At 42.8% G+C, this 16,296-nt stretch overlaps 1 protein-coding gene across 2 annotated transcripts in view; it reads right to left on the bottom strand.

Annotated features, from left to right (window-relative positions):
• Nucleotides 1-590: 590 nt before the first annotated feature.
• The window catches only part of IFT46 (intraflagellar transport 46), a 77,000-nt gene continuing 61,294 nt past the window's right edge, over nucleotides 591-16,296 (bottom strand). Inside the window, exons 8-12 of one of the 2 annotated variants that reach the window (XM_073602515.1) lie at nucleotides 15,997-16,118; nucleotides 15,109-15,175; nucleotides 14,967-15,027; nucleotides 12,641-12,726; nucleotides 591-1,596 (exon numbers count right to left, since the gene is read on the bottom strand). In XM_073602515.1, coding sequence (XP_073458616.1) covers nucleotides 1,501-1,596; nucleotides 12,641-12,726; nucleotides 14,967-15,027; nucleotides 15,109-15,175; nucleotides 15,997-16,118 — 432 coding nt within the window. In that variant the 3' untranslated portion in view covers nucleotides 591-1,500. Of the gene's footprint in view, nucleotides 1,597-12,640; nucleotides 12,727-14,966; nucleotides 15,028-15,108; nucleotides 15,176-15,996; nucleotides 16,122-16,296 lie in introns of both variants that reach the window. The other variant, XM_073602514.1, reaches the window with a different exon arrangement.

The following is a 16,296-nucleotide window of genomic DNA, read 5'->3' as shown; positions in this document are numbered from 1 at the left end:
AGTTCAAAACTATAGTTAATAATGTCTGCCACTAGTTATGAATTAAAGTGTTGGTTAACCTAAAAAAAAAAAAATAGGAGATCCTGGTCCCTTAAAGCAAATTAAACAGCACAGTGCTTGTGATGTGTAATCTGCTCCTCTCTAAACTGTAAAAAACCTGGCTGATCTTGCCACTTCCTGTGTCCCCCTCTCTGTGCTGACCACGAAAATCAGGGCTGCTGAGCCCTGACTACCGTGGTCAGTGTACATCCCTTCGTCATCCACAGCTCTCCTCTCTCCCCCTCACCCCCTCCTCCCTGCCTGTTAGCTCCGTGTCTGTGTCTCTGTCTTAAGCTTTGACAAAAAATCCTGGAAGTGGATTGCTTTCTATGCAGAGCTGCACCAGATTTTGCACTCTTCAGTTTTAGTAAATCAATCCCTATATGTTAAGTAGACCTCAGAAGGTTGAGCTTTGGCATGCCCCCTCTCCTTCTGCACCTCAATAATGTTCCATAACACCACCTGTCAGATTTAGTAACATTGAGTGAAGGTCCCGAGGCAATTGTAGCAACAGAAAGGCTCCTGTAGGTGTTAGAAAAAAAAACACACTCTTGCTTTAAAAATTTTATGTGAAATGTAATATAAACAAAAGGGTTCACGTTACTTTTACAGAAGATATAAAGTATATAATTCTCACAGACATTTGTATTTACAAAGATCTACAGGACAAAAAAATATATTGATGTGATCCTTTGATGATTTTAAGGGTAAATATTGTTCAAATGTAATTCATATAATAGAAATATACAAAGTATAACAAGTGCATAATTTAGAGAAGAGATTTTAAATCAACTACACTTGTCTTAAAAATCCTTGCTATTCCTCTTGCCATCTAATGTAACCATATCTTTGCACGGAAGCTATTGTAATCTCTATATTGCTCACTCTCTCATGTCACAGTTTTTAAACAATTCCTGGATAGCAGCTCTGAAAACACTGTAAAAATCCACACTACCTTTATGACAGCTATGACATCAGCGCAAAAACAATGAAATCGGCCCTGCTTTCTCAACTGGCTAGAATTATTTTCCTGTTGGCTGTTCTATACGTAGATGGCATAGGATTAGTAATAACAAGGGTCATTTTATGATCATTTGTACACTGGAGACCACTTACTAATTTCTATTTTACGTTTCCATGTGCTAACCAATGTGGATGATTCGTAAAAAAATGCAAGTAAGAAAAACGTGTTTAGTGTTTTAGGTGGCCAATTGCAAAACAATCCCTTGGAGATTCCAGTGGCAAGGACTCCCTGCCATCATTTATGAATCTGTGTGTGCCCGCATCCAATGTTTTGTGTCTTCCCAAACTTGATGCATATGTATAGAAAAATACATTTAGAGTCCAGTTCTTTCAAATTTCCAGCATCTTCCTAAGTGTAGAGTAACAAGTAGACTGGATAGACTAATCCTGTAAATATTTACCACAAGATCAGTCAGAAAGGTAATAAAGAAGATATTTTTAGTTGTAGGGGGTACTTTCATTATCCTTGCTTGTGGTTGCACTATTGCCAGATGAATTTATTTCCTTCTTTCCCTCAAGTAAAGCTTTAAAATGCTGTAAAGAGATAAAAATGTTATTAGTATAAAGCAAGTTAATACGTAGTCAGCCAAGAGGATATGTTCTGATTTAAAGAATATGCAAACCCAACATTTTATATTTCTATGGTCCAACATATTTTTATTATTTCAGTATTTTTACACAAACAACAAAACACATATACATACACAAATTAAATAAAGTCATTCAGAATACATATCTAACCTTAATATTCATTAAAGTTATAATTATTAAATCGTAAACATAAGAAAAAAAGAAAGAAAAAGAAAGCAAAAAATTTTACAAAAAAAAAAGGGAAATTTTAATGATAAACAGAAAACATAATAAGTGGAGTCTCACATGGAATCATAGTATCTCTTTTCAGATTTTAAAGCTGTTTTTATCAAGTAGAGTATATATACTCCAACGGCGCTAAATTTTTTAAATTAATAAATTTCCAAATGAGTTTTTAAATGTAATCCAGGTCTGCCACACCCCATTAAACTTCTGTATAGTATCCTTATTTTCAGCTACCAGTTTCTCCATATGCATAATACTATTAAGAATCTCAAGCCACTCTAAGATTGCAGGAACTGTAGAAGATTTCCAGTATCTTGGTATTAATTGTCTAAATGCTGATAAAAAAAACAAAGAAGGGATTTTTTGGCTTTAGGTAATAGTTGAGGTAGGAAGGAGAAAAAGAACCAATTTGGCAGAATTATTAATCAATTCACCCATAACAGTATTATATAGATCCCATAGTTTATAAATAGGAGGGCAGGCCCACCATAAATGGGATAAATTACCTATAGCGATATTACAGCGCCAACATCAATCGGATTGCGCTGGGAACATTCGGTTTAAGTTGACCGGAGTGCGATACCACCTAGAAAGCAATTTTAAATTGTGTTCTTGGGTGTCACAAGCTATTGAAAACTTATGAGTATTATTAAAAATTTGAACCCATTCTTCCTCTTGTATTGACCGGCTTAGTTCTAGCTCCCATTTAACCGCGTATGGTGGTAAACCCGGTGACTTGAGAGTAGATAGTAGCATATATATCTTAGATATAGTGTGTGCTGGTGGATCCAAAGATAAGCATAACTGCTCGAAATCTGTAAGCGGTTGATGAATAGAATGTTTCGGGGTAAGAGAAGAATAAAAGCTTCGCAGTTGTAAGTAAACAAACCATATACCTTTCTTCTGATCGTGTAAAGTTTGGAAGTTTACGAATGGCATAAAGATACCCTCCAGAATCGTATGTCTAATCTGGGGCCAATAAAATTTGTCCCAGCTTAAGATAGCATTTGAATGCATGCCAATAGGAAGAGAGGGATTATCTATTAAAGGAGTAAGTGGAGATGGGATAGAAGACAGAGGAAATATTTTTAAATAATGATGCCAGCACTCCAAAACCGTATAGGTAAGTAAAGGCCAAGAGGAACGTGGACCTATATCCTTAGTACAAAGCCATAAAGCAGCTTTAGGATTCAATGGAGAGGAACCTATTTCTAATTGAACCCATTGTTTATCAACGGAATGATGGAACCAATCCAAAACATGAGAAAATATCACTGCTTTATAGTAGCACTCAAAATCTGGCAAACCTGCTCCTCCACGATCTTTGGATTGACAGAGTGTCTTCAGGTTAATTCGAGGTTTATTATTCCTCCAAATAAATTGCAATAATAATTTATTCAGTTTTTAAAAAAATGTTTTACGAAGCTTAATAGGTAAGGTTTGGAATAAATATAAATATTTTGGAAGAATATCCATCTTAATGGAGTTAATACGTCCAAACCACAATAGAGAGAGCTTCGTCCATGACATCAATTCAGCTTGTGTTCGAAGCAGAAGTGGAAGGAAGTTTAGATCGTAAACAAGAGTCTGATCTGTTGGGATCTTAACTCCTAGATATTCCACTGCAACTTCTTGCAAATGAAAAGGATATAACGTTGCCAGTGAAGAAACCTCATCTCTGGGCATTGAAATATTCAATAACTCAGATTTAGTTAAATTTACCTTGAAATTACTCAAATATCCAAATAAATTAATTTCTTTTAAAACAGAAGGAATACTAATCTTGGGTGATGTTATATAAAGTAAGACATCATCTGCATACAGTGCGGTTTTATAATTTATTTCATTAATAGTTATACCATGTATAGAGGGATTTTTACGTATAGCTATTGCTAAATGTTCTATAGTGATCAACATTTTATATTTCTGACATGCGCCTGCTGTACCATATACTTCTATGAAAAAGTATACTATTCTCTTTATTTTGCTTCCTCCTTTGTGTGAAATACTTGGTGCTCCTGCCAGTCCCTCTACTTTCCTATGAAAAACTGGCCACACTAGGCATAAGAGGACAGCTTGGTCAGTTCTTTAGCTGTGCTGCGAAATCAGCCTGTGCGAAATTAGCCTAATTATCAGACTTGTCCTGACACCCCCTCCCCCCCCCCCACACACACACACACACACACACAGTCATTCACTGGGAAGTTTAGAGTGCTGCTGTTTCTCCTCCCCTACCTATCTGAACTCCTTATGCAGCTGAGAACAGAAGGTATATAATCACTTATAAAAAGGGGAAAAAGGTATGTATGATGTTTCTTATATACACACAGAAATGTTTTGCTTTTTATTTCTATTTTAAACTGAATGGGCTGTTTTACAAGGTGAGCGTTAACATTAACTGTAAAGCTGGAGTCCAGGCAAGCAGCCATATACACAGATTTTTTACCTGCCAAGGGGACGGTGGTACCTGCGAAAGAATTTGTACTTGTCTATCCATTCCTAAAATTTACACATTTCTGCCACACAGCACAGCCCTGTCTGAGGGACCTGATTTTTCTGTAGTGTAGTCAAGCAACACTTACAAATTTTGTAACAGCTAACAGATTTTTCTGTGCTTTTTTCTGCAGTTTGGCAAGTTGGAGATACCCCCTTTTAACAAAATCATTTGCTATTACTTGTGTAAGTAGTAAAGGGGTCTGTTTGCAAACTATTTCACACAATTTTCACCCAGGATTCACACTTTTTTTCCAATTTATACAGAACAGACCAATTAAAGTATTGACTAGACCCTTTAAGCTGGCTATACACTGTGAATACTTCAGCCAGTTCCCAATAAACCAGACATGCTGGGCCCCTCCTACAGCTCTGCTTTCTGCACAGGCTGTGCGCAGTGCAGTGAGGAAATCATTTCTACTTTTACAAGGGCCTGCAAAGGCACTTGGTTTTCACAAACTAAATCTATATCCATTGTAACTATTTGGGAATATATTTTAATAAAAATGCTTTTGCCAAGAGTTCAGCTTTAACTACCTAGTCTAATGCCCAACTACAGCTCCACCCCCCTTTCTGACTTTCTCCCCCAGTCTTTCCTTCTGCATGTAACTTTTTATCTTTTTTTTTTTTTTTTTTTTTAACGCTGAGTGTAATGCTGGAGAGGGGACAGGCCAAGCACTACTTTTTTTCTCTAAAGGCTAACTCCACCTTTTGCATAAAAATAATAAATGCAGAGGGGCGTGGCTTGGATGGCTTCCGGAGTGGACGTGTCTCCTTAGAGCTCCTGACCAGATCCGCCTGCAAACAGCTAAAAGCAGCTAAAAAGCACCGATAACATGGGCAAACCTCGAAAGGCTAAAGACCCAGAACCCAAGGGACATGCCACAAGATCTTCCTCGGCTCCCCCACCTCTCATAACGGAGTACTTTGGCCCCAGAGCTCCGGCGGGACACCACGAGGCCAAGATGGCGCCGACTCCACCATCATACGCAGCGGCCCTCTCCTCCTCTCCTCAGCGGCTCTCCCCGGGAAAGCGAACGGACAGGTATGCCTCTGAAGGGGATTTGTTACCCGATCGCCCGCCGCTCCCACCTATTAATTCCCAGGCCGGCCCTATGCTATCCAATGCAGGAGACACACTAGGCAGCCTGTCTCAGCCGTTTCCTCCCTGCCTAATAGGGCCTGCATCGTCACCGAGTGCAGGCCAAGCCTCTCCTCTGTGGGAATCCTCAGCCCAGGAATGGGACCCATGTTCCCTGCCACAAAGATCCCAGGCTACAAGGGACAAGTTATCATCCTTATCCCTGCAGCACAAGGAGTCTAACCAAGTGGCAAGGCCTTCCTCACCGCAGCGGCCTGAAGAGCTGCAGGGGGCTTATTCACATGTAGCTCATGTAGCACAAGCACATGCCAGTGATCCGGCAAGGCAGTCTAATTCCAAGACCCCTCCACATGCATTACAGAGGGGACTTCCCCCACCGGGCACTTCCTCCATCGCCATGAGGGATCCACATGCCCACATCATAATGGACCATGACCCTGAACCTGAAGCATGTACTTCATGGAAAGATTATGTCCGTTGCATGCCCACAAAACAGGACTTTCGTATGCTCATCCAAGAGGTACGTGACACATGTAGATCTGAAATTCACATGCTACGCACTGATCTACATCATCTGTCTGCTAAGGTCCATTCTATAGAAGAAGAAGCATATGATACAAGGATGGAAGTCTCCCACATACATGATCGATTGTCCACGCAAGCTTCGGCCCTTAGAGAGTTTCAACGCCATCTCGAGGACCTTGACAATAGAGACAGATATTAGAGTCCGGGGCCTCCCAGAAGCGACCCAGGACGAGGACTTACAAGTCACACTGCAAGCTATTTTCAACAACGTTTTGGGTCGCCCGGAAAACCAAAGAGTTAAGCTGGACAGAGCCCATTGCGCTCTTCGACCCCGAGGGCCAGGCCCAAGACCAAGAGATGTAATCTGCAGGGTTCATAACTACGCTCTGAAGGAAGACATAACGAGAAAAGCCCGCAACATGTGCACCATCGATTTTGATGGTGCCCCTATACAGCTGTACCCGGACTTGTCCTGGATCACCCTTCAGCAAAGGCGCTCCCTACAGCCACTCCTCACAACACTGAAAGAACATGACTTCCGATACCATTGGGGTTTCCCCTTTAGCCTCACAGCAAAGAAAGATGGGAGATCCACCACACTGCGATACCCGGAGGACCTCCACTCATTCTGCAAGGACTTAGACATTCCGGTTCCCCCCACACCAGGTTGGGACCCCTCACCCACTCCACCACCTCGCCCAGAGCCTTGGGTTCAGGTGAACGGGAGAAAGCGACAGAGGCCGCATTCCAACAGCCCCTCGGCAAACACCCACCAGAGATGACTTTTTGCTGTCTAAGAGGCTCCAGATCAGGATAAGACACTAGCAGAGAAGTCACGAATATTGCTTATTATGCTGAGAACTCAGGAAATAATCTGTTTTTCTTGTTCCCATTATAGAGGGTTAGACCTTAATTTTCAAATTTTTCATTTCCACTAGGTGGGAATACGGGTTAAAGGTTTAGCAATTATAAAACTTTAAGGTACAATATTATTGTTGATATACTACGGTTACGTTTTAACTCTCATAAACTATCAATGGGGTCCCCCTCTCCATTATTCCCCCTCCCCTCCCATCCCGCCATCCTTGTCCTTCTCCCCCCACCTACCCCATACTTACCATTCCTCACCCTCCCCTATCCCTCCCTGTCCTCCCACCCTATACCCCATTAGAGTGTACTAACATATGTACCTAACGGCCCTCGCCCTTCCCGGGTTCCTAAAGGGCTATTGGGAAGGGTTGTTGGATCTCTACCTTGCAGTACCCCCTATATTAGTTTGGTCGGTCCATCACTGAGTATAAACAGCAATAGCTGAACTTATCTGTTGCCTTGGTCTAGACCACATGGTTATCTGGTTAATAGCTGTTAAATGAAAGTTCTTCCTTATTTTGTTGCTTCACCACGGTGTGCTGCATAATTATTTAACTGCAGGCGGATCTGGGAGGGGATAGCGGCCGGTCTGGAGTTGTCCTATCCTCCCCCGGGAGACCTTCGAATGGCTTCCCCTATAACCGTTGTGGAGAGTAGTGTTTTCATTCCCCACGCGGGGGGGGCCCTCCGAGGGTTTCCAACCCACCACTCGGTTTGAGTGGGTTAAACTATATTTGGTTACTATTTGATTTTGTACTAATCTCTGTTTTTTCTGTCGTCCACTTCTTCTTCTATCCTCTCGCTCCTGGCTTCTCTCCTCTCTCTTTCCCCCTAATCTGCCGTATTGTGGGTGCCCCCCGCCTCTGGAGCCCAGGTCTAGCCCGTAGGAGCATGTTCTTGGTTGGGTATGTACCTTATTTGAAAGTTCAGTCGATTATCATCCTCTGCATCCAAGTGTGTTCCATTCATCTTGGTAAGCTAACGCTCCTTATATTTTTATCACCCAATGATTGACATATTATCATTAAATGTGAAAGGTCTTAATTCCAACACCAAACGAAGCTTAGCCCTAAGGGAAATTAAAAGATCTAAAGCTGATATCATTTTCACTCAGGAAACGCACCTCACTAAGACCGATAATATGGCATTTGCCACTAAGTACTACTCCCAGATATATCTAGCTTCTAATCCTCGTAAACGAGCAGGAGTGGCTATTCTGTTCAAAAAAGACTCCCCTTTCAAGTTACAATCACTAATTTTGGATCCCCTAGGACATTATATCATCCTGAGAGGCATGTGGAAGGATGCTAACCTTACACTCTGTAATATATATGCCCCTAACACTAATCAAACTTCCTTTTTATCTAAAGTGTATAAACAATTATTTGCATTTCCCCACCAGTACCTGGTCATTGGCGGAGATTTTAACCTGACATTCTCCTCCTGCCTAGATAGACACTCTCTCGGGCAGAGTCAGGCTCCTAAAGCCCTTGAGAGAAGTTCCTCTCTCTTCCGCCAACTGACCAGGAAATACGCCCTTTTTGACTGCAAACCCTTCAGCTAAACAATTCACTTTTTACTCCCACCCGCATAAGTCCCACTCGCGCATAGACTATTTTTTTGTGAATGCTCCAACCCTGAGAACACGAGAGCTCAGATATTCAGGCTATCTCATGGTCGGACCATGCCCCAATAACCCTGTCCCTGGCACTGTCCCCAGGAACCCTTCGTACATGTCATTGGCGTTTGAATGATTTTCTGCTTAAGCATGACCCCTCCAGAGCGGACCTGGAAAAAACAATGAAACTATATTTTGCAGAAAACAGCTTACCAGAGGTTTCCATTGCTACTCTCTGGGAGGGTCATAAAGCTGTCCTCAGAGGCCAATGTATCTCGCTATCCACGGCATTCAAGAGGAAAGCTAATATGGCTTGCGTAGCCCTATTGGCTAAGCTCAAACAATTGGAAGCACGGTTACTCTCCTCTCCGTCCTTAAAAACTCTTAGAGAGATTGTACAGGTACGGGCCGGTCTCAGCGATATAGACGTAGGTAAAATTGAGAAGGCCCTAATACGACTACGGCAAACCTACTATGACAAGGCAAACAAACCGCATACACTACTAGCCAGACAATTACGGGATAAAATCGCGACTGCCTCTATTGCCCATCTTAACGATGGAAGGGGCACTCCCCAAACTCATCCCACTAAGATCGCTCAGATCTTTCATGACTATTATTCGACCTTGTATAATAATCCGGATGTTCCACACAACCCCCCCCACAAGACCTCTCCCAAAGAATTAATTCCTATCTAGAGGAATGTGACACACCGAGACTCACCCCCTCCGCCTTGACCACCCTAAACTCCCCCATTACAGAGGAGGAGATCATGGATACAATTAAATCGCTTCCAAACAATAAAGCCCCAGGCCCTGATGGGTTTCCATATCAGTACTACAAAACTTTCCTACCGCACCTACTCCCCTATATGACAACATTGTTTAATTAATTTTTGTCTGAGACACCTATACCACGAGATATGCAAAATTCCTACCTTACGCTGATTCCCAAACCTGGCAAAGACCATAGCTTACCTTCAAATTATAGACCTATTGCGCTACTTAACGCTGATCTTAAAATTTTCACGAAACTACTAGCTAACAGATTAAACAATTTTATGCCATCACTGATCCATAAAGACCAGGTAGGCTTTATACCCATGAGGCAAGCAGGGGACAATACCCGTAAGGTTATTGACTTAGTAGAGGTAGCAAACAGGACTAAAGTAGAGGCACTCCTGCTCAGTCTTGATGCAGAAAAAGCTTTTGATAGGCTAAGTTGGCCTTTCCTGTTTGCGACCCTACGGCGAGCCGGAATCACGGGCCCCTTTTTGCGAGCCATCCATCACCTATACTCATCCCCATCAGCCATGGTGCGCACCCAGTACGCAACTTCTAATACCTTTTCGATCTCAAACGGAACGCGACAGGGATGCCCGCTCTCACCGCTCCTTTACGCCCTCTGCATAGAACCTTTGGCAGCCCACATTAGGGAAAACTTAAATATACATGGTATCCCAGTCTGAACCAGAGACTTTAAGATCTCCCTATATGCCGATGACGTTCTCCTTACACTCAAGCAACCTCACATCTCCTTGCCGAATCTACATGTAGAACTGGATAGATACAGCGCCCTATCGGGATATAAGATAAACAACTCTAAAACAGAGGCCCTCCCTATCAATATGCCTCCTCAAACACAAGCGGCCCTTTCGCAAGTATTTAATTACTCGTGGAAAACTTCCTCCTTAAAATACCTTGGAGTCCATCTCTTTACTACATATGATTCCCTATATAAAGCTAACTTTCCCCACATATATACCACTATTAGAGCCTCATTGACTAAATGGAAACCCCTGAAATTGTCCCTTTTTGGGCGACTAGCTACCCTTAAAATGATGATTCTACCCCAACTCCTATACTTATTTGAGACGCTTCCGATACCTATACCAGCCAGACACCTAAAGAGACTGCAGGGCGACCTGATTAATTTTTTCTGGAACTACAAGAGATACCGGATTGCTAAATCGGTTCTCTATGCTCCCCGCAATCAGGGAGGCCTAGCGTTTCCTAACATAGCCAAATATTACTTGGCAGCTCAACTACGCCCTATAGCCTCTTGGTGCACCCTGCACGCCTTCAACCGCTGGACGCAAATCGAAAAGCTATGGTTAGCCCCTGTACATCCGAATTCACTGTTGTGGAGTTCTGATGTAACTTCCGAAAACTTGCAGTTACTGGGGCCAATGTCCCTCCTACGTCAGCTATGGAGGTGTGCAAGATCGATATACCCACTTACCACCTCTTCATCACCAGTCACGTCCTTCTTATTTACCCCTAACATCCCGGACAGTCTGACCTCTCAAATGTCCCATTTCTGGATGAAAAAGAACCTATTCCGCTATGGCCAATTGATAGACCCCAGGACCCGCATTTTAAGGTCATTTCAAGATCTGCAAAGAGAATTTGATATCCCCAAACAGGCCTTCTTTAGCTACTTACAAATACGACATTATGCACAATCCTTAGTCCCTGACCTTCATTTCTCCCCGCTAACCGAGTTCGAAAAGTTGTGTTTAGAGAGCTCATCCCCTAAAGGCATGATCTCACAAACCTACCAGCTCCTAACGCATGATTTCTCACCAGAAGGTCCCCGGCATGTATACATGGGCAAGTGGGAGCGAGCTCTGGGTGTGGATCTACCTCTCCACATATGGCAGCTTATCTGGTCTCAAGCCACTAAAAGCTCTATGTGTACGCTATATAAAGAGAACCAGTACAAGATTTTGTTCCATTGGTATAAGACCCCTGACTTGCTCCACTCCATGTATCCACTGTCTGACTCTCGCTGCTGGCGGTGCCATAGGGACAAGGGGACGCTATACCATATTTATTGGACATGCCCTCTGATTGTGCCGTATTGGGAAATGGTTCACTCCCTCCTGGGGGCCATCCTTGGTGCGGAGGTGCCCTTCGATCCGAAGGTTTTTGTGCTGGGTCTCCCACCAATCTCCCTCCCTAAAAGATCCAAGAAACTTCTATCACATATACTAACTGCCGCACGCTGTTTGGTAGCATTGAAATGGAAACAGAGGGAACCACCTTCGGTGTCAGAACTGCACTCCAGGATCAGGGAGGTCAAGAGGATGGAGTACCTCACGGCCTCCTTAACTGACAATCTTGAGAAACATAGTCAAGTATGGGAACTATGGGTCCTTTTTGAAAATCCCATAACCTAAACCGTCACAAGACGGTCTCGGGAGGGTTGGTATTTGCCTCTGGTGGAGGGGACCGGGCTCCTGGGGCGGGGCGTGATTCCGGTGCCTTCATTCTTCTTCTTCCCTACGTCCCTACCCAATTCTACTCACCCCATCCTTGACTTTCTGCTAACCCCCCTTCTTCTCAATTCCTCTCTATATTTCCTAATCTTATACTTTCTCCTATCAACCTCCCTTTTTTTTTTTTTGTTATGTTGTACAAGGTATACAACCAGTGGTATTAAACTAACGTATGTCCACCTAGTATAACTATTTCCTATTTTCCACACATTCAGGCAGACATGTACAGAGACACTAGCTTCATGTTATGATGGTTATTAGAGCTGGGCTCTTTTCTGGAAATAATTACTGCACTTTATTATGTATCACCTTGTACTTCAACCTACTATTTGTATTCATTTATGGAAAATTTAATAAAAATTGTCAATTTTTCAAAAAAAAAAATAATAAATGCGCTCACATTTGCAGAAAACAACGTACTGTACATTTTTTTCTTTTTTTGCAATTTATCTTCCAAAGCATTGCAATCACGATCAATGGTTTACAGGTGCAAAGCACAGACTCCTGCAGATTTTTCCTCCACCTCCTTGTCTGTACCAAGATACGGGCTTTCAGTTATTGAGCTGGAGGACATGTTAATGGACTACGAGTGTAGTAATCACTGCATTTATATTTATTTGAGAACTACAAGGCTGTCTGCTGCAGACAGGACTTGTACTTCATTCATGCACACATCTCTGTAAATGAATGACGCAGCTGTGCGGGACTTACGGGAGTAGTACAACCACATGCTGTCATGGGGGGGAAGTGTAACATGTAATATGGTCTAAAAGGTGGAGTTAGCGTTTAAATGTTTCACAGATGTTGGCAATCCCCTGTTATTTGTTCTGAAAGATACTGGAAAAGAAAGTGATCCATGGAACCAAGTACCAACCTGAGAGTTCTTAAATTCAGAGTACAGAGAAAAGAGGACATGTAAAGACTGTATCCGACTCTTGTAAACAGGGATATCAACGATACCTGAAAAAAAAAAAATCAACTGTAATATGACAATTATAATAGTAAGCAAGTACATTTGCACTAAGAAAAAGGTATGGCTAATATTCCTTTTTTTATAGTTATGTGAAAAGCTACACATATCTCTAAAGGGTCATTGCAAACAAGTCTTAGTTTTTGACAGATGCCTGCATCACATATCACCTACTTTTCTTTTATCTCACAGACTTTGAGAACAAAATCTATAAATTAAAGATCCAGGTCTGATTTCTGCATAGCCAACATAGGTCATGGCCTAGGGTGGGAGGACTGTAAGACCCCTTTTCACACTGGGGCGGTTTGCAGGCGTTATTGCGCTAAAAATACCGCCTGCAAACCGACCCAAAACAGCCGTTGCTGTTTGTTCAGTGTGAAAGCCCGAGGGCTTTCACACTGAAGCGGTGCGCTGGCAGAAGAAAAAAACTCCTGCAAGCCGCATCTTTGGAGCGGTGTATTCACCGCTCCTAAACCGCTCTTGCCTATTGAAATCAATGGGGCAGCGCGGCTATACCGCGGCAATACCGCGGCTATAGCCGCGCTATGCGAGTGGTTTTAACCCTTTTTCGGCAGCGGGGGTTAAAACCGCACCGCTAGCGGCCGAATACCGCCGCAAAAACGATGGTAAAACAGCGCTAAAAATAGCGCTGTTTTACCGCCGACGCCCCCACCGCCCCAGTGTGAAAGGTGCCTAAGAGGGCAACATACAGTCTTTCCTACATCATGTTGCTGACAGTCTGTAGCACATCGCTATGTATATTCAAAGGCTAAAAGAAAACGTCCCTGCCAGTCAGTGCAATCAAGCTAAGTCTGGATCAGGGGTAAGCAATTAATTTTCCTAAGGGGTCACATGAGAAACTGGGACTGTTGTGGAGGGCTGAACGTATTTCTTCCAAATATTCATTTTGGACCTCGGAAGGTCGATAAGTACATAAACATATAGAAAACAAACACCCGGTACTAGGAATATTAGGTACAACTGCTCATAAAATAGTTCTTTCAGATGGGGGGGTGGTAAAACAGGCAGCTGAGATGCAGTTTTACCAGCCCCCTGGGCCGCCAACACATACTATCAAATAACAGCCGGCCGGAGCTATTCACATGCTGTGGCGTGGCATTTTTAACATGGGCTCCAGAGTCTGATAAACGGCACTGATTGTCAAACTCTCCCATTGAGTTTAAAGTGGTTGTAAACCCACGGAAAAAAAAACATGCAAGACAAAGGCATAATGAGCTATTATGCATATACTTACCTATATAGTTACATAGTTACATAGTAGGCGAGGTTGAAGAAAGACACAAGTCCATCAAGTCCAACCTATATGTGATTATGTGTCAGTATTACATTTTATATCCCTGTATGTTGCGTTCATTTAGGTGCTTATCTAATAGTAAAAACTATCGATGCACCCCACTGAGACCACCGCCTGTGGAAGGGAATTCCACATCCTTGCCGCTTACCTTAGATCGAAGCCCCCGCAGAGGTCCCGGCACACCGATGTGGCCGGCGACATGTCTCCTGCAGTGATTTCTGGATATCGCGGGCTCCGGCGCTGCAATGACGTCACTCCCGCACATGTGCGTGGGACCCGCCGGTAACGGCACAGCAGCTGAAGAAACGGCACGAGCGAACCATTTCTTCAGTGTGCATGGGCCAATGATGTCGGCACATGCTGTTATAGTGAATATCTCCTAAACGGTGCAAGTGTAGGAGATATTCACGGTACCTACAGGTAAGCCTTAATATAAGCTTACCTGTAGGTAAAAGTGGTGTGTAAGGGTTTACAACCACTTTAATATGGCTGCTATGCATGCAATTGCAGTGCAGTAGTTCAGCATACAGGGTTAAATCAGGTGGTGAGGAGGCGATATATCACCTCATCACTACCTGTGAAATGTCCTCTGAAAAACACTGTGACTGAAGAAAAGGAGCCTGAGATTGGTACAGCAGGGATTTCTGCAGATCCTTACAAGAACAAGTGCACAGCTCCCGGGGATTTTAGAATGCAAGCACTAGCATAGGAAGACTTTCGCCAGGTAGCAGAGGGGCAGGAAAGCATCTGGACATCTTCCAGTCAGCGCTCTCCCAATAGAAGAGAGCCTCATCAGCTCCTCAGGCTCTCTCCTTCCAGTTCTAGCAGCTATTCATATGCATATCTGGCAGCTTGCCCTTCAGCTTCCTCACTGAGAAAATTACTTGTATTCCTGACTTATATTTGCAAACTTACCACATATCATATCGATATAGGTGGCTAGGTCACAATCCAAATCAGCTGATGGTAAACTAACCTGATGAAACAAGCAAGGACCGAAGTTTAGAATGACTGTTCCTGTAGTCTAAGAATAAGAATTTCACATTAGTAACCAAACCTTTCCAAGGAGTTCTTCAAATTCTGGCAACCACTCCTGCATTAATGTTTCAACTTCTGGCATAGGCCTAGAGACAAATTATTTATATGTTTAAGATGCACTTACAAGAAAAGAGGAAATATTAATGTTTACTGGAAATCATCTTAGAATCGGATTTGGTGACTTATTCTATCCTTAAAGACTCATTTACACAGGCATAGAGGCCCATACAGTGTGCAGGAGCCACGTGTTTGTGTGTCTGGAGCAGCATGAAGCTGCGTGCAGACAGCTTATGTTAGTCAATGATGGCGCAGCAGATGTACAGACATCTAAATCTGACAGCTAAGTAGGAACAGTGTATGGCCCTGAGCGCATACAGTGTATGTTTGCAGCCATGCACCCATCCCAGTGTACCTGTCAAACTCAGGTGTCTGTACCGCTGCACCTGCACTGGCCAACACAGGCTGTCTGCATGCAGCTCCAGATGCATAAACAAACGGCTTGCTCACTGTCCGAGCCTCTGTGCTTGTGTGAATGAGCCCTAAATGACTGACACATTGAAGGCAAACTGTATTCAAATATTTTGTGCAAGAAAGAGAAGTGAAATATGTAACCTGCTGTTTATCATACTGTCCTCTGTTTATCTGACCTGCTTATGTAAAAGTCTATCAAGTTTATCGTTCATTAGTCCTCCTTAAGCCGTTTACAAAAACGATTTCAGCTGAAAATTTTTATAAAAGTCTATGAAAAGTCCTCAGAGCCGGAGCTACAGTATATGTGGGAAACTTAAGATGAGGAACACCATGGGAGTCAGGGAAGAGGCCCTCTTCCAATTAGCAGGCAGAATAATTTCAAGTACAGACTAATGTATATGGGTATGTATATGTGAAAAAAAAATGAAGAACTTACCGAGTATAGTGAACACTGGCGGGTGGTTTTGAATGATGTAATTCGCTGATGCTTGCAATCCAAGAATCTATAGCTTTGTGATTTCTTTCTGCATTGTCCAGACTCTTCACTTTTATTTGCTGCTGCTAGGGAGAAAGAGCATGAAAAACGAAGGGTCTTTTGTTTTGCTGTGCTCCAGTCACAAAGCTTTTTACATTGTCATTAGACTGGCAGTAAATTATTGTGCGAATTCCAGAAAAAAAATTTTGCTGTAATTATAGATGTACCATGTGCCAAATGATTTTGACCTATTTATTTAGA

The sequence above is a fragment of the Aquarana catesbeiana genome, linkage group LG10, assembly GCF_042186555.1.
Source record: "Aquarana catesbeiana isolate 2022-GZ linkage group LG10, ASM4218655v1, whole genome shotgun sequence".
Taxonomy (NCBI): Eukaryota; Metazoa; Chordata; class Amphibia; order Anura; family Ranidae; genus Aquarana; species Aquarana catesbeiana.
This window is presented reverse-complemented; position numbering and strand designations above follow the sequence as displayed.